The 18,430-nt window shown below is 53.3% G+C and overlaps 1 protein-coding gene across 1 annotated transcript in view; it reads left to right on the forward strand.

Annotated features, from left to right (window-relative positions):
- Positions 1 to 18,430, forward strand: part of LMNA (lamin A/C) — a 62,199-nt gene that overhangs the window by 19,668 nt on the left and 24,101 nt on the right. Inside the window, exon 2 of the mRNA XM_025371023.1 lies at positions 15,951 to 16,512. Coding sequence (XP_025226808.1) covers positions 15,951 to 16,512 — 562 coding nt within the window. The remainder of the gene's footprint in view (positions 1 to 15,950; positions 16,513 to 18,430) is intronic.

Here is an 18,430-nt window from a genome sequence, read left to right on the forward strand (position 1 = left end):
TTTTTTTTTTTTTTTTTTTTTTTTTGAGACGGAGTCTCGCTCTGTCCCCCAGGCTGGAGTGCTGAAGTACAGTGGCCCGATCTCGGCTCACTGCAAGCTCCGCCTCCCGGGTTCACACCATTCTCCTGCCTCAGCCTCCGGGAGTAGCTGGGACTACAGATGCCCGCCACCGCGCCCGGCTAATTTTTTGTATTTTTAGTAGAGACGGGGTTTCACCGTGGTCTCTATCTCCTGACCTTGTGATCCACCCGCCTCGGCCTCCCAAAGTGCTGGGATTACAGGCGTGAGCCACCGCGCCCGGCCAAGACCCCATTTTTTTTTTTTTTTTTTGGAGACGGAGTCTCGCTCTGTCGCCCAGGCTGGAGTGCAGTGGCCGGATCTCAGCTCACTGCAAGCTCCGCCTCCCGGGTTCACGCCATTCTCCCGCCTCAGCCTCCCGAGTAGCTGGGACCACAGGCGCCCGCCACTTCGCCCGGCTAATTTTTTGTATTTTTTAGTAGAGACGGGGTTTCACCGTGTTAGCCAGCATGGTCTCGATCTCCTGACCTCGTGATCCGCCCATCTCGGCCTCCCAAAGTGCTGGGATTACAGGCTTGAGCCACCGCGCCCGGCCAACCCCATTTCTAAAAAATAATTTAGGCTAGGGACAGTGGCTCACGCCCGTAATCACAGCACTTTGGGAGGCTGAGGAGATGGATCACCTGAGCTTGGGAGTTCAAGACCAGCCTGGCCAACATGGCAAAAACCCTACAGGCTCCACTGAAAATACAAAAATTAGCCAGGCGTAGTGCTGTAATCTCAGCTACTCAGGAGGCTGAGGCAGAATTGCTTGAGCTCAGGAGGCAGAGGCTGCAGTGAGCTGAGATCGTGCCACTGCACTCCAGCTTGGGTGACCAAAAAAAAAAAAAAAAGAAAGAGAAAGAAAAATGCCCATGTGTCATCTCAGATCAATTACTGAATCAAAATATCCAAGACTTTGGGCATTGACAGTTTTGAAAGCCCCCTTCCTCCAAGCAATGTTGATGCCCAGTGAGGGCTGAGATCACTGGATGAATGGTCTGGAAGGGCTCTATCCAGCCTGGCACAGCACCTCCCTGTCACATACCACCCAGGACCCCTCTGCATAGCCCTGGAGGTGCTACACTTTGGAATAGAGCTCATTACCACCAGTGTGGCTGGAAGCAGGTCCCTCCCCACTTTTAGAGGGAGTTCTCCTCCATAAAGTGAGAATAATGACCTTGCCATGCTCACCTCCCAGGGCTGCCCAGACATAATGTTTTACTAGTGGTAGGACCTGCTATAAAGGGAGGCAATTATATTGTTCCTTCCCTTGATAAACTTTTATTGAGGCCTAGCGCATACCCCATCTCCTTTACACATGATGACTATGGAGTTAATAATCTCCTGGAGGGACCTGTCATGAACCATCAAACAAGTTAGGTCATAGGGCCAACCCCCTTTTATAGCTCCTGCTGGTTATGAAATGAGCCAAGGAATGGAAAGAGCCTAGAACAGGTCCTGACACATGGTGAGTGCTCTGTAAACAGTAGCTCTCCTTAACTATTGTTAGTGTGACTGTGCCCCAGGCTAGGTTGGAGAGAGGCCTGGTTGCAGTGCACACAGGGAGCTCAGCGCACAGGGAGCTCAGACAAAGGGAGGCAGTGAAGGTGGGGCCTGCAGGAGGAAGGGGAGCTTAGAATGAGGTGCTGAGGAGTAAGCTGTGTGGGAAGAGTAGAGGAAGGAGTAGAGCACGTTGAGGGTATTGGTTGGTGACAGGGCTATAATGAGGATACTCTACTCAAATATGTATTGAGAACCTTCTGTGCACCAGGCACTGTGCCAGGTGCTGGCAGAGCACCAGATCCACCCAGCCTCTACCCTCGAGGAGTCCCTCTAATGGGGGAAGACACACATACACAGACAATGTCACAGACAGTGTGACAAGGGATATTGGTGGCGAGTGGGGATGCTTCATCCAGACTTAGTGGCACTTTTAGCTGAGCCTGGATGATGAGTAGGAGTTAATCAGAGGGTAAAGTAAGTGCCATGTCTGGAAAAATTAGGAAGCAATGAGAGACACTGCGATTGCTGCAATTTAGATAAGGCTAGAGATGCAAACAGAGCCCAGGTCGCGGAGGGCTTTACAAATCAGGTCAAGGAATTTGGACTTATCCTAAATACAGTGTGGAGCCACTGTTAGTTTAAAGTCTTCTGGAAAGAAAATGAGGCTTTCATTTTGAAAAGGTCACTGTGAGCTGGGAGTGGCAGCTCATGCCTATAATCCCAGCACTTTCAGGAGGTCAAGGTGGGAGGATCTCTTTGAGCCCAGCAGTTCGAGAACAGCCTGGGCAACAAAGTGAGACCCCATCTCTACAAAAAATAAAAAAATAAAAAAATTAGTTGGGTGCAGTTGCATGAACCTGGTCCCAGCTACTCAGGAGGCTGAGGCAGGAGGATCACTTAAGCCCAGGAATTTTGGGTTGCAGTGAGCTGTGATTGCACCAATGCACTCCAGCCTGCTGGATGACAAAGCAGGATCCTGTCTCAAAAGGAGGGAGGGAAGGAAGGGAGGGAGGGAGGGAAGGAAGGGAGGGAGGGAGGGAGGGAATCACTGTGGGGAGGAGAAACGATGGGAGCAGAGGCAAGGGTGGAGGCAGAGAGACTGGTTGGGAGGCTGCCGCAGTTACCCAGGAAGGAAGGAAGGGAGGGAGGGAGGGAATCACTATAGTTTATAGAGGAGAAGGAGAAAGGACGGGAGCAGAGGGAAGGGTGGAGGCAGAGAGACTGGTTGGGAGGCTGCTGCAGTTACCTAGGTGGGCGTTGGTGGTGAGCAAACCAGAGGGTTGGAGGTAGTATATAGAACAGATAACAATTCTGGAGGTAGGAACCACAAGGACTTGGGGGCTCATTGGCCAAGGGAGATGAAGGAGGAGAGGCTGAGGAGGGAGATGAAGGAGGAGAGGCTGAGGAAGGAGGAGCATAGTGGAGCTGTGTGTTGGGAGACGTGAACTCCATCTGAGATATCCAAGCAGTGATGATGAGTTATGGATGCTTAGGAATCACTCCTGGCCTGGGAATACTTGGGGTCCTCTTCTAAGAATTCTTAAGAGTGGAAGGCCACTCACCCTTGGCCCAGTGCCAAGTCCTCACCTTCCCTGGCCTCTCTGGGACAGGCTGGGAATTCCTGGCTCAGAAACACCCTCTTGGGGCAGGCCGGCCTTGATGCTCCCCAGCCCAAAGGGAGGAACGTGCCTGTGCACCTGCTCCGTGATACACGGGGGCGGGACAGTGGAGTGGAGGTGAGTGAATTCAGGGGTGTTCCTCACTTCCCCTATCCTGGACTTCTAGCCTCAGTTGTGGCCCCATGAATGGATTCTGAGTAAGAGGCCAGACAGCAAGTTCTCTGGGCCTGGGGTACAGAGGGCAGCAAGGTGCAGTTGACATACCGCAGACACCCAGGCAGGGCAAGCGCACCCAGGTTTCAGTCCTGGTTCTGTCACCTCTGGTTAGAAGCCTGGGAGCACCCAAGGGCTCATTCTTGCCTTAAAACTGGGTCTTCAAGACGGTTTGGTTTAGGTGGTGTGAATGAACCCTTCCATCTCCACCCTCGAGAGAGCTGAATTTTCCCCCACCCGAGGTGTTCCACAGTGGGCAGAACGCCACAGCCCGGTCGGCCCTGGCCCACCCAGTGCTCATCTCCATTTCCAGCCCCTCCCGGACGCCTCTGGCCTCCTGCAGCCGGCTCTTTGTGCTCCCTCATTAAGCTTTGGTTTCTGTGGGAATGTGACTTGAATTAACTCTTGGGAGAAAAATCACAGAAACCAGGAAAGGGGGGCCATGGGGAGGGGGCAGTGAGTCACGTTTCCATGTGTATTTTTCAAACTTTCCGATGGGAGTTTGGAAAACAACAGTCTTTTGGTTGCCAGCTTGGCCCCGGCTCTCCAAGGGTCCCACATGCTGTTTCTATAGGTCTTCCAGTAACTGCTGCGCCCTGGCCCACCCTTCGGGTCTGCCTTATTTCCTGGGATCTCTTCCCACTTCTCCCTGGGGACTTGTGCTGTTGCAGAGGCACTGAGAAGTCCCTCCTTGTGGTGCAGCTTCCGTCTCTCCCCTGGTTTCATTTCACAGCCAAGCCCTCATCTATCCTTGCCTCAAAGTGGACCCATGGGTGCTGCAGCTGAGCTGGGGACTTTGTCCCTGCAGCTGCTCTGGCCAACCCTCCAACCCTGGAGAACCGCCATAGGCACTAGGAAGCCCTGGGCTCTAGGAACCTCCTTCCCACCCCCGCAGCTTCCTCTTTGTGTCCTCCCTACCAGTCCTTCCCGCCCATCTCTGCATCCCAATTTCCAGAGGGCCTGTGGCTGAGGATGAGAAGCCAGCGATCGACCCCCAGGGAGAAGCCTTGCAGAGGAGGGTCCTCACCCTAATAAGGCCGCCAAGGAAGAGGATCCCCAGTATACCCCTCTTGTGTGCTGGGCCCTCACACTTCCTCTGTCTGGGACTCCTCTAACAGCCGTGGGGAGGGTGCCAGGATCCCTATTTTGCATAGAGTAGCTGAGGCTCAGCCAGGAAAATGGGTGGGAACCTTGAGGATGGTGGGCAGACGGTGGCCCCCTTGAGGAGGAGATGGGAGGGCAGCACATACCCCTAGCCAACCCCTCCTTGCAAGCCCTGATTGGGGCAGGGAAGAGGAAGGGGTCCTGGACTAGCTCTCCTCTGTCCCCTCTCCGGGGGCTGCCCCCTCCCAGTTTCTGACTAATCCTTTCCATCGGCAGTGGCACATCCTGCCCCTGCTGTGCCTGTGCCAGCAACAGCCCACATCACAGGGCCACATCTGGCTCCATTTGAACATACCCCACCCTCCCCCTTCTTTATCCCTCACGGCCCTCCACTGTGCAAGGACCGGAGTAGGGAGTGGCCCTCTGGACCCCCTTCTCTGGCTCCACCAGTCCTGCTTCCCTGCCCCTTCGAAGCCTCTAGTGGAGTCACTGCTTTCCTTCCCCGAACCCGGCCTCAGTTCCTGGGACATCCTGGCTCCATTCTTCAGTGCACCCTCCCTCACCATTTCCAGACTCCTTGGCTCCCCCATTCCCAGCCCCCACTGAAGGAGGGTTTGGGAAAGGGGCATTTTGCAAGGTCTGAGCCCCAAGAGATGTCCCAGAGTAGAGGGAAGGCTTGGCAGCCCAGGGATTAATTTCCCCTAGCCCAGCCCTCTGGCGTATTGCCAGCTTGGGCGTGTTGGGGGGCGGAGGTCAGGATGATCCCAAGATGTGCGTGTATGGAGGGGTATAGCTCAGCCTCCCAGCTGGGGTGGGGAGCAGGTGGCTCACGCCTGTGTAGGCTGGCTTTTGTTGGGGAGGAGCCTGGAAGGGCCTGCAGCTACTGGCCTCCCTCCTCCTTCCTCCTTGCTTAGCAACTGTTGTCATCTGGTAAATATTTGCCCCAACAGGATCTGGGGCTGAAGCACTGGTGTCAGCCGAGGTAGTTGCCCACTCCTCAATTTCTGAGCCTCCCCTCTGTTTCCAGAGCCCCCTGGCCTGGATTCTAAATGTGGGCCTCACCCCCTCCCTCATGGTTGACTTCCTCCCCAACCTCCTCCCTTTCCCCCTTTTACTCTCCTTCATCCCCACTCACCCTCTGTGCCCAGGTCTCTCTGGTCCATCCTCCACTCCTGGATCCATTCACCAAGGGACCTGAGTGAGGTCCCACCCCCTAAGCCACACAGGTCCTTTGCTTCTTCCCCACTACATCTCGCTGGGAGCCCAGCCTGGCTACAGCTCCTAGTACGTGGTTGGTGCTCAGTGAGCCCCAACACACCCTCCACCTCTAAACCTTAGCTCCACCAAGCTCCGAGGGGAGAGAAGAGAAGGCGTATGAGAATGTGTTGCTGGACCCCATAATGCATTCCCAGGCCAGGAAGCTCTGCATCAGGAAGCCAGCACCATTTTCACCTCCTCTGGTGTAGGACTGAGGAGACCGTGGCCAAGAGGAAACAGATGCCCCCTTAGCTCCTCCCTGGGTAGCCTGAGCAGGCCAGGACCTGAGAGCATGCCAGCTTTAGCCTGTCTTCCTGTCCTGTCTTCCTGTCCTTCCCAGCCAGACCCCTGTCACCCTCCTCCCCCAGTGGTTTTCTCATTACCTGTCACTGATGGAGAGCCCCCTCAGAGGTCAAGGCCAAAGTGAGGTGGGCTCTTGGTGTGCCGTGCAAGGTTTGAGCTCACCCAGCAAAGAGGGCCAATGGGGTGCTCCTCTGGGGCGGGCCTGTGGGCTGGCTTAGGGATAGCGGACAGGGGAATCTGGGGAGTTGGACTAATGTGGATCTAGAAGAGAGGTGGTTGGGCTGCATGATGCCTTAAGACTCCTCCCAGCTCAAAAGTTCTACTTCTAGGCAATGAATGATGAAACGCTGGCCCAAGTGCAGTCCCTTCCCCATCCCACAGGGTGGAGACCCCGGCCATCCCCTTACCCTACTTGGCAGCCCCTCTCCCCACTCCTCCTGAGAGTGCCCCTTGCTCCACCCTAGTTGCCAGGAAATCTGCAGATTCACCACCATCCTCCTGGCTGGGAGTTCACCTTCCCAGTTGACCCCCTGGCCTGAGGCCAGAGGAGTGCCTTCAAAGGGGACCTTGAGGAGTGTGGGGGCTGCATGGGCTGTGGACTGGGGTGGATTCACCATTCAGCAAAGGAAAGTGAAGCTTCAGGGCCTCTCAGTTGCATGGGCCCTTTCAAGGCCCCAAGAGGAGCCCTGCCAAACTTTCCACATGATCCCATGTCCATAACATTTGCAAAAAGATCATTTTGTATTTCTTAAAGAGGACCTCCCCACAAAATTGTATGCACTTCAGGTTGAATGAACAACTGTCCCTATTTTAGCATTAAAAGTCCCTTATCTGGCCGGGCGCGGTGGCTCATGCCTGTAATCCCAGCACTTTGGGAGGCCGAGGCGGGCGGATCACGAGGTCAGCAGATTGAGACCATCCTGGCTAACACGGTGAAACCCCGTCCTACTAAAAAAAAAAAAAAAAGTACAAAAAATACAAAAAAATAAAAAATAAAAATAGCCAGGCGCGGTGGCGGGCCCCTGTAGTCCCAGCTACTAGGGAGGCTGAGGCAGGAGAATGGCGTTAATCTAGGAGGCGGGGCTTGTACTGAGCCGAGATCGCGCCACTGCACTCCAGCCTGGGAGACAGAGCAAAAAAAAAAAAAAAAAAAATCCCTTATCCTAGGTCCCCGGCAAACCCAGGGCAATCGCCCACCCTAGCTTCAGACTCCACAGACATTTGTCTTACACCGGGATGGGGGTAAGGGAGAAAGGGAATCCTTTTCCGCCTCACTTCCTGGAAATGTGTAGTGGCGTGAGCCGTGTGGCGAGGGGGCCTTCTCCTCCAGCTCCAGTCCTGGAGTTGTGGCGCTTCTGTTTGTTTCCTTGGCAACAGGGAAAGGAAACCCCCATTTAGGAGGCCGGGGAGGCCCCAGCAACCGCGCACACACAGAGACACACAGACTCACACGCGGCCGCCCACACGCAGCCGCCTGCGTCAGCAGCAGCCGTCAGGCCCTCGCTGCCAGGCTGCGGGGTGTGGAGTGGGGAGAATAGCCCCGCCTGAGTCCAGTCCGACTACCCGCCCCTACTGATTTGCGTGGGACGCCGCCGGCCCACATGGCCCCACCCACGCCTCTGGGGCCCCGCCCCATCCCCCCATTAACACCTTCCCCCAGATGGTGAGGGGCCAAAGCTGGGGGATGGACAAGAGAAAGGAAGGAGATGTCACTGCTGAATTTCTGCTGAATTTCCTTCTGCCTGCTGCCCGATTTCTATTTGACTGGCAATAGTCTGGTGTCTATTGTGACAGTTCAGGGAGCCTGAGACTCACAAGTGGGGTGGCGATTTGGGCCTGGTTGGGTGGGGGAGGTGGTTTGGAATGCCGGGAATGGAGCTCCTGGGGAGACTGTAGGATTCCGCTGTTGGATTGGGTTCCTTGGGATCTGGGTCAAAGAGGGAGGGAGTATATTTAACCTGGAGGCAGAAACCTGGGGTTTGGGCCTGCTTCTGTCACTTATCAGCTGTGTGGTCTGGAGACAATCAGTTAGCCTGCCCAAGCCTCTTGTCTCCTCAGCTGTTATATGCAGATAATGGCGCTTGCCTGTGCACCTCAAAGAAATTTGAGACGGCTAAGGTAGTAACCTTGATTGTGAAAGGCTTGTCACCTGGGGGACCTAGGCAGGTGGGAGGGCTCGGTTACTACTTATTATCCAGTCGCCCCTCAAGCCCAGCTGGCTCAGTGAGCCCAGCAGCCACTTCCCCACATTGCAGGAACCCATGCCAGTCCCTAAGTGGACCAGGTCCTTGTCATCTGTCCAGTGTGGCTGCCCTGTCTCCCGTGGCAGCGTGGCACTGAGCTGGAGTGCTGTCTTGGAGGTTTTGGCCCTGCCTGTCTGTGTGACTTTGGGTAAATCTTTCCTCTTCTGGCCTCAGAAGTCCACTTATAAAGAAAGGGGCTTATTCCTCTGAGCCCAGGGGCCTCCTGGAAGCGGGGCTGGGGGGATCAACGAGGCAGGGGTCTCAAGCTCCCTAAGTAGAGAAGCTCTGCCTGTCATTTAGTAGATTGTGCTTTTTGGGGGAGATTTCATTTGAGCGAGGGGGATCTCTGACTTTACAAATAGCTGTCATTCACTTGCTCCATCTAAGGGCCCACTTCTCACCCACCATCACCTATGAGCCTGCCTCATTCCCCCTTGCTGAGCCTGGGTGAGAAGAAATATACTCAGCTGTGCTTCCTCAGGTCAATTACTCAACCTTGTGGAGTTTGGTTTTGTTTTTTTTTTGAGACGGAGTCTCACTCTGTCACCCAGGCTGGAGTGCAGTGGCTTGATCTCCTGCCTCAGCTCCCTGAGTAGCTGGGATTACAGGTGCATGCCACCACACCCAGCTGATTTTTTTTTTTTTTTTTTTTTTTTGTATTTTTGGTAGAAACCGAGTTTTACCATGTTGGCCAGGCTGGCCTTGAACTCCTGACCTCAAGTGATCCACCCACCTTAGCCTCCCAAAATGCTGAGATTACAGGTGTGAGCCACTGCTCCCAGCTGGAGTTTGGGTTCTTGACACATAAAATGCAGATAATAATACCTACCTCATAAGACTGAGGTGAAGATTAAATGGGATCACCTCCACATAGCCCCTAGCCTGGTTCCTGGCACATGGCAGCCACTTAAAGAATGGGCACACTCTTCCACTGTCAACATGATAACTATCACCTGCACACAAGTGACTTAGCACTTCAATCGTTGTTTAATACTCTGTAGTCAAAGGATGAATAAGACCCTCTCTCAAGAACTCACTGTAAAGAGATTCCCAAATCATGTCCTAGGATCTCCAAGTCACCTCCACCTCCTCAGACCCTCCTCCAAAGAGTCGCCTTTCTCTGACTCTTACCTGTCCAGGATTCTAGCCACCTGACGGTAAGATCTTGGCTTTCCGATTCAGGCAAACTCGTATTAAATTTTCAGTTCTGGCTGGGCGTGGTAACTCATTCCTGTAATCCCAGCACTTTGGGAGACTGAGGCGAGCAAATCACCTGAGGTCAGAAGTTACATGGTGAAACCCCATCTCTACTAAAAATACAAAAAAATTAGCTGGGCGTAGTGGCGCATGGTTGTAGTCCCAGCTACTCAGGAGGCTGAGGCAGGAGAATCGTTTGAATTCAGGAGGTGGAGGTTGCAGTGAGCTGAGATCATGCCATTGCACTCCAGCCTGGGCAACAAGCGAAACTCCGTCTCAAAAAAAAAAAAAAAATCCAGTTCTGTTACTAACCATATGACTTTAGACAAGTGATTCTCAATATGGGGTAATTTTATCCCCCAGGGGATGTTAAGCAATGCCTAAAGATATTTTTGATTGTCATAACTGGAGGGGAGGTGCTACTGGCCAAAAGTCGGGAGAGGCTAGGGATGTTACAAACCATCTCAGTGTACAAAGAACCTTTCCTGACAACAAAGAATTATCTGGCCCCAAATTCAGTAGTGCCAAGGTTGAGAAACCTGACCTTAAATGAATAATTTAACGTTTCTGGGCTTCAGTTTCCTCATCTGTAAAATAGGGCTATTAATAGTATCTACCTTATAGAGCTATTGTATAGGTCCAAAAAAATAATGCAAGTACCTAGTGCCTAATAATAAAGGTAGTCCATAAATATTCCTTACACTAATCATTATTAGCATGCTTCTGGAATCCGTCCTGGCTTCATCACTCAGCTGAGCCCACCCGACCCTAGTTTGGCTTATTTCTTGCCAAGGCCAGTGCTTCTGACCCTTTCTTCACTAGTCTTGATGCTTTCCTTCTCTCCTTGACCTCAAGGCCTATCAGGAAGCTAGAAGCCTCTCCCTCAGGCCCCATCCCAGCACCAGGTCCCTGCCTCCACCTCCCACTTCTCCCTTCTCATCTCTCTTCCCACTTTTCCAGCCTTACCTCTAGTGGCTCCCCATGCCCCTCGGCAGGTCAGAGCACACTCAGCTCTTTCCCACTTCAGCACCTCTGCACAGACTTCCTCCAGCCAAAGTGGCAGAAGACAGAGAAGCATGTCCAGGATTTGGACCAGACTAGACTACCTGGTCCCAGTTCTGCACTGGGCCTGTTAAGGCCTAGTTTTAGGAAAGTCAGCCTCACCTGCAAAGCAGGGAAATAATTTCCAGGTTGTTCTATGGACCCAGTTGAGAATGTATGAAAACATGCAACAACTATAAAGATTGTTAAAATGTAAGTTATTCATTGTGTGAGCACTATTCTGCTAAATGTGTGCATGTGTATGTATATGTGTGTGTGTGTATATATATATATACACACATATATATGTTAACTTTTTTTTGAGATAGGGTCTCACTCTGTTGCTCAGGCTGAAGTGTAGTAGTACAATCACAGCTCACTGCAGCCTCGACCTCCTAAGCTCAGGTGATCCTCCCATCTTAGCCTCCTGGGTAGCTGGGACTAAAGGCATGTGCCACCACCCCCAGCTAATTTTTTTTTTTTTTTTAGAGATGGGGTTTCGCTATATTGGCCAGGCTGGTCTTGAATTCCTGGGCTCAAACAATCTGCAGTCTGCCTGTCTCAGACTCCCAAAGCATTGGGATTATGGGCGTGAGCCACCATGCTCAGCCTCTGCTTTACATTTTTATTTCCATAGCTCCTACCATGTTCTAACAAACTATAACTTTTTTTTTGGTTTATTGACTGTCTCCCTCCACTGGAATGTCAGCTCCATAAGGGTAGGGATTTTTGTCTGTTTTATTCACTGTATCCCTGGTGTCTAGAATAGTTCCTGGTATATAGTAAATGTTCAGTAAATATTTGTTGAACGAGTGAATTCTCTATGTATAAGGCAACTCTGTAAAGCCCCTAAATCTACCTTCTCCAAGAAGCCCTCCTTGAAATATATGTTACCTTATTTAGTTATTGCACATCCTCATTTTGCAGATGATGAAACTAAAGCAGAAACAAATGCAAAAACTTGTCTAGAGTCACTGCCTGAAAACTGGCAGGGCCAGATGCATTTGTTTATCCAAGAAACCCTGCCGGGCGCGGTGGCTCAAGCCTGTAATCCCAGCACTTTGGGAGGCCGAGGCGGGTGGATCACGAGGTCAGGAGATCGAGACCATCCTGGCTAACATGGTGAAACCCCGTCTCTACTAAAAATACAAAAAACTAGCCGGGCGTGGTGGCGGGCGCCTGTAGTCCCAGCTACTCGGAGGCTGAGGCAGGAGAATGGCGTGAACCTGGGAGGCAGAGCTTGCAGTGAGCCGAGATCGCGCCACTGCACTCCAGCCTGGGTGATACAGCGCAAGACTCCGTCTCAAAAAAAAAAAAAAAAAAAAGAAACCCTGAGAGGGCTGGGCATGGGGACTGGCATCTGTGATCCCAGCACTTTGGGAGGCTGAGGTGAGGATCACTTGACCCCAGGAGTTCAAGACCAACCTGGGCAACATAGCGGGACCCCATCTCTTAAGAAAATAAAGAGGCTGGGTGCGGTGGCTCATGCCTGTAATCCCAGCACTTTGAGAGGCCAAGGCAGGCAGATCAGCTGAGGTCAGGAGTTCAAGACCAGCCTGGCCAATATGGTAAAACCCCGTCTCTACTAAAAATACAAAAATTAGCTGGGTATGGTGGTGGGTGCCCGTAATCCCAGCAACCCGGGAGGCTGAGGCAGGAAAATCGCTTGAACCTGGAAGGCAGAGTTTGCAGTAAGCTGAGATTGTGCCACTGGACTCCAGCCTGGGCAACAGAGCAAGACTCCATCTCAAAAAAAAAAAAAAAAGAATAGAAACACCGAGTGCCTGCTGTGTCACAGAGGGAAGACCAGGATGCTATAAGAACACAGAGAAGCCCCCCCACCCCCACCAAGATCATTGGTCTTCAAGATAAAGTGCCCAGGCCTGGTGCAGTGGCTCGCGCCTGTAATCTCACACTTTGGGAGGCTAAGGCAAGGCGGGGGATCACTTGACGTCAGGAGTTCGAGACCAGCCTGGCCAACACGGTGAAACCTCGTCTCTACTAAAAATACAAAAATTAGCCGGCCGTGGTGGCACACGCCTGTAATTTTAGCTACTCGGGAGGCTGAGGCAAGAGAAACGCTTGAACCTGGGAGAAAGAGGTTGCAGTGAGCTGAGATTGTACTGTTGCACTCCAGCCTGGGTGACAAGAGCAAAACTCTGTCTCAAAAAAAAAAAAAAAAAAAAAGCTCAAACTGTCCCTTGGACCCAACCACTGTATTCTGATTTCACTCATGAATGCTCCAGCTCCCAGACTTCTGGGATCCCTTTGGAATTCATTCAATTCAGAGTCCTCCACTGCACTTTAATCATTTGTACTTGTTGGTTTTGCTTCTCCTTCTGTCTTCCCCACTAGTGGGAGGTTCCCTTGAGAGCAAGCATAGTACTGCCATTACCCTGTGGCATAATGTGCAGAACTCTTGCACACCCAGGAGCTCAGTCCCTGTCTTTGATAGCCACTGTGCCCATACTACATGTAAGAAAACTGAGGTCCAGAGAATTCAGTAGCGGATCTAGCATCACCCAGCAATTAAGAGGTAGGATTAGAACCTGGTCACCCTCTAGTCACCACTCCCATCACCTCTCACCTCCAGCAGGCTCAGCTCCTCTGGACCTGGATGCTGCTTCTGGGTTGGTGATTTTTGCCCTGGCAAAGGGAGAGCAGACTTACGACATCTGGGGTCCAGAGTTAGGATTGAATATTCGGGATAAGGGTTCACTTTGAAGTTCAGATTTAGGATTAAGGCCATTTTGATAGTGGTGGCAGGGAACCTTTAGAAAGAGCTTGTAGTGAAATGTGGGGTAAAAGCCCTCCTTCTTTCTCCTGCACCTTTTCCACAAGATGGGGAGGTCTGGCCAGACACAGTGGCTCACACCTATAATCCCAGTGCTTTGGAAGGCTGAGGTGAGGATCACTTGAGGCCAGGAGTTACAGACCAAATTGGGCAACATAGCAAGACTCCATCTCTATCATGGTAGCCTATAGTCTCAGCTACTCAGGAGGCTGAGATAAAACAATCACTTGAGCCCGGGAATTCAAGGTTGCGGTGAGCTATGATTCTGCCACCGCACTCCAGCCTGGGTGACAGAGCAAGATTCTCAAAAAAAGAGGGGGGAGGTCTAGGATAGGAAGGGTTAAGTGTGGCTTTGCTTTCCAGCCTGGAAGGGAAGCCAGGCCGAGCAGCTTTGTAGGGGAAACGGGGGGCACTGAGTGCCAGGGAGGGGCTGAGGCAGTGGGAACAGCATGAGCCCTTCCCTCATGTTTCACTTTCTTACCCCTCCTGCCTCTGCTTCTGGTTTGGAGAAGAACAAGACTTTTTATTGTCTGGGAAGCTGAGGGTGGGTGCCACGCCCTGGGGCAGAGAAGCCATATTCTGGGCCCCCTCACCCGGGTGCATCCCTAATGCTCACCATGCTGCCCAGGCACCCTCACTGAGATGAGAACTTTCCTTGTTCTCCTCCCCTAATAACCAAAGTTCCTGCCTTAATCCCACTCCAGTCCCTCATCCACCCCAAGGCCAGGCTTCAGAACCCAGAACTGAGGGCCTGTCCAGCCCTGCTTTCCTTGTGTTTGAGAGAAGCCCTGATATCCTGGAGCTGTACAAGGTAGCAACGTAATTTGATTTTCCTGGTTGCTCATCGGAGGATAAGCTGCGGGAGGCAGTTGGGCAGGGCATGCAGGCAGATGGGGCCCAGACCTCAGTGCTGTCACCTCTTAGAGAGGATGAGGTGGGCTGGGCGTGGTGGCTGACACCTGTAATCCCAGAACTTTGGGAAGCTGAGGCAGGCAGATTACCTGAGGTCGGGAGTTTGAGATCTGTTTGACCAACATGGTGAAACCCCATCTCTATTAAAAATAAAAATAAAAATAAAAAATTAGCTGGACAAGGTGGTGGGTGCCTATAATCCCAGCTACTCAGGAGACTGAGGCAGGAGAATCTCTTGAACCCTGGAGGTGGAGGTTGCAATGAGCCGAGATCATGCCACTGCATTCCAGCCTGGGTGAGAGAGCAAGACTTCATCTCAAAAAAAAAAAAAAAAAAAAAAAAATAGAGGATGAGGTGGCTGATGGGACCAGAATAGGGGCCAGGATGAGGGGAGGGGAGTGGAAGGCTTATCAAAAGGGTCCTTGGTGAGGCCTGAGGATGGAGGCTCCAGAGCCTGAGCTAGTGAACCCTGGGGACCTGGGTGATCTCGTTTTGTGAGACAGCCTGGCCCCTCCCCAGAGCCAGCTGCAAAATGGACCTGGCCAGAGAGGAAAGTAGAGATGAATGTGGTGCTGGCCTTTGCAGCCAGCAAGGCTGTGGGGTCTTTGCTGTTCCTGCCCCCTACTACCTTCTTGCCCCCTACTACCTTCTTTCTGGCTGAAACCAGGATAGAGACCCAACATTGGCTGTCCAGCCCCCAGCCCTGCTCCCCCTTTCAGGCCCCTCTGGGAACCACAGAAATCTGGGACCTAGTGTCCTGGCAACATAATGAATGCACACACAGCTCTGGTATCTGTTTTAAATTATCCATTAAAATAAGTACAGTTCTGGGGAAAAAAAATGAAGTTGACTGGGTGGGGTAAGCAGTAGAAAGGGACTGAAGGGGGAAGGAACCCAAGCAGTGCTTGGGTCCAAAGGAAGGGGACAGGAGATGGAAGGGGGAAGTGCCTGGCTCCTATTCTTGGCCTTCTTTAGGGGACTGTGGCTTGTTGCTTGGGTCTAAAAACGAATGCTTGGTTTTGAAGGGAGATATATTGGGGCAAAAGAAAGCAAAAAAGGGACCCCCAAACTCCTTGATCCCTGGCCCCAAATTGGGGGCATAAAGGAACTCAGGTTCCAGAACTTTGTTCCCCCCAGGGAACCCAGGCATTCCTTCTCCACCCCACTCCTGGCACACTGAGATGCAGCTCTGAATGGGCTGCCCACGTGTGGAGGGGGGGTTGGGGTGACTCACTATTACTACTGGGAGGACAGGGGGAGCCAGTGGTGGAAGAAGGGTGAGTCACACTGATGGGCATCAGCCTCAGCCCTCCCCCCACTTTCCTGGCTCCCAGCCCTGCCTGCCTGACCCTCTCCCTTGCTTTGCACCCACTTCCCTCTCTTTCTCCCCCACCCTTTTGCCCACCCACTCTCCCTCCTTGGCTCTGCCCTCTAGCCCAGAAGGTCTGAGGCAATGGGGGCAAGCTTGGAGCCGGCAGTACTGAGCAGGCAGGAGCCAAGAGAGGGGAAGCTTAAGCCTCACGCAGTTAGGGGTGCGCTGGAGAGGGTGGGGCTCGACTCCGCCACACCCCAACGGTCTTTCCCCCTCCTCACCACTCCTGCCCCCACCCCCATGGATCTGGGACTGCCCCTTTAAGAGCAATGGCCACTCCTCCCTTCAGACGAGGACCTATTAGAGCCTTTGCCCCGGCGTCGGTGACTCAGTGTTCGCGGGAGCGCAGCACCTACACCAGCCAACCCAGATCCCGAGGTCCAACAGCGCCCGGCCCAGATCCCCACGCCTGCCAGTAGCAAGCCGAGAGCCAGCCGGCCGGCGCACTCCGACTCCGAGCAGTCTCCGTCCTTCTGCCCGAGCCCCGAGCCCTTTCCGGGACCCCTGCCCCGCGGGCAGCGCTGCCAACCTGCCGGCCATGGAGACCCCGTCCCAGCGGCGCGCCACCCGCAGCGGGGCGCAGGCCAGTTCCACTCCGCTGTCGCCCACCCGCATCACCCGGCTGCAGGAGAAGGAGGACCTGCAGGAGCTCAATGATCGCTTGGCGGTCTACATCGACCGTGTTCGCTCGCTGGAAACGGAGAACGCAGGGCTGCGCCTTCGCATCACCGAGTCTGAAGAGGTGGTCAGCCGCGAGGTGTCCGGCATCAAGGCCGCCTACGAGGCCGAGCTCGGGGATGCCCGCAAGACCCTCGACTCAGTGGCCAAGGAGCGTGCCCGCCTGCAGCTGGAGCTGAGCAAAGTGCGTGAGGAGTTTAAGGAGCTGAAAGCGCGGTGAGTTCGCCCAGGTGGCTGCGTGCCTGGCGGGGAGTGGAGAGGGCGGCTGGCCGGCGCCCCTGGCCGACTGCAGGAAGGGAGTGAGAGGGCCTGGAGGCCGATAACTTTGCCATAGTCTCCTCCCTTCCCGGAACTGCCCCCAGCGAGTGACTGGCAGTGTCAAGGGGAATTGTCAGGACAGGACAGAGAGGGAAGAGGTGGTCTCTGGGAGAGGGTGGGGGGGATATAAGGAATGGTGGGGCTATCAGGGACAAGTTAGGGCTGGGGCCTGCCCGGTCAGATTGGGATTTGCCAGCTATTTGGAGCCTGCGGGAGGGGCTTAAGCAAAACAGAACTAGCCCTGCCAGCTCGAAGAACTCTGGGCACCCAGGACACATATGAGTAGCAGAAAGGGTCCTGTTAGAACTTTGTTGGCGGGCTTGGCACTGTGCCAGCTTTGCCCAAGCTGGCTCTGAACACATGATGCCCACTAAGACATGACTCCCAAGCTGGCATCTGTCCAGCGTGTTGGAGAGAGGTGAGGAAGGCAGGGCAATCCCCCTTTTCCCTCCCGAGGGCTTGGCGGTGGCCCCCTCGGCATGACCTTGTCCGGGGTTCTAAGGGTTGGGAAGCTGTCCCTCACTCTGCCACTCTGCATGTCTGGGACCTTCCTTGGGCTCTGACAGGCCCACCAAAAGAGCTCCCGGAGATGGGAGATCGGGAGATTGGCTCCCCCGCAGCTCCCACAGCCCTTGGCCTGCTTGGCCCAGGAATGCAAAGGAGGGAGGGAGGCAGAGGGCAGAGGCTCCCAGCTCAGGAAGTTGTGTTATGCCCAGGTCTGGCCGCACTCCTCCCTTGGCCCACTGCCTAGTGTCTTCGAGGGTTGGGGGCACTGTCCTTCCCTCCTTGGAGTGAGCCACTTTCATTTTCCCAGCCAGGCCAGGCAGTCTTTGCTCAGGCCCATCCTCTTAGCTGCTGACGTTTTGATCTTTGTCTTATTAAAGTGCTGGAATACAGTGACATTTTTGAAATCCAGCCGTTGGAAGCTTCAGGCCACTCCTACTTTACCCACCCCTGCCCCACCCTACCCCACCCTGCTCAACTCCACCTTCTTCTTTCCTAAAAAAGCCTTGGGAGCTTGGAAGTACAGGCCTTCCTCTTCCAGTCCCCACAAAATTTGGTTCCCTTCTTCCTGCCTTCCCTTTCTCTATACAGACCCAGGCTAAGAGCACTAACAGGGCTTGGAGAGCCATAAAGGGCTGTTGGCTTTGACTTCTTCTCTCCCTTTTATCAACTACTCCAAACTTCTGCTCTTCCCAAAACCCTTTGCTAGGTGTGGTGGGTGTGGCAGATCCATCGCCCTTTTTTTTTTTTTGAAAATGGAGTTTTGCTTTTGTTGCCCAGGCTAGAGTGCAATGGCACAATCTCGGCTCACCGCAACCTCTGCCTCCCAGGTTCAAGCGATTCTCCTGCCTCAGCCTCCCAAGTAGCTGAGATTACAGGCATGTGCCACCATGCCGGGCTAATTTTGTATTTTTAGTAGAGAAGGGGTTTCTTCATGTTGGTCATGCTAGTCTTGAACTCCCAACCTCAGGTGATCCACCTACCTTGGCCTCCCAAAGTCCTAGGATTACAGGCGCGAGCCACCAATGCCGGGCCCATCGCCCTTCTTCCTGAAGAGTCAGTGGAAGTTGTGTGTAGGAAGACAGGCTCAACCTTTCTTTCTTTCTTTTTTTTTTTTTTTTTTTTTTTGAGACAGGGTCTCACTCTGTTACCCAGACTGGAATGAAGTGGTGCGATCTTGGCTCACCGCAACCACCACCTCCCAGGCTCAAGAGATTCTCCTGCCTCAGCCTCCCGAGTAGCTGGGATTACAGGCGTGAGCCACCACACCCGGCTAATTTTTTTTTTTTTTTTTTTTTTTTTTTTTTTTTTT

The sequence above is a fragment of the Theropithecus gelada genome, chromosome 1, assembly GCF_003255815.1.
Source record: "Theropithecus gelada isolate Dixy chromosome 1, Tgel_1.0, whole genome shotgun sequence".
In the NCBI taxonomy this organism is placed as follows: domain Eukaryota; kingdom Metazoa; phylum Chordata; class Mammalia; order Primates; family Cercopithecidae; genus Theropithecus; species Theropithecus gelada.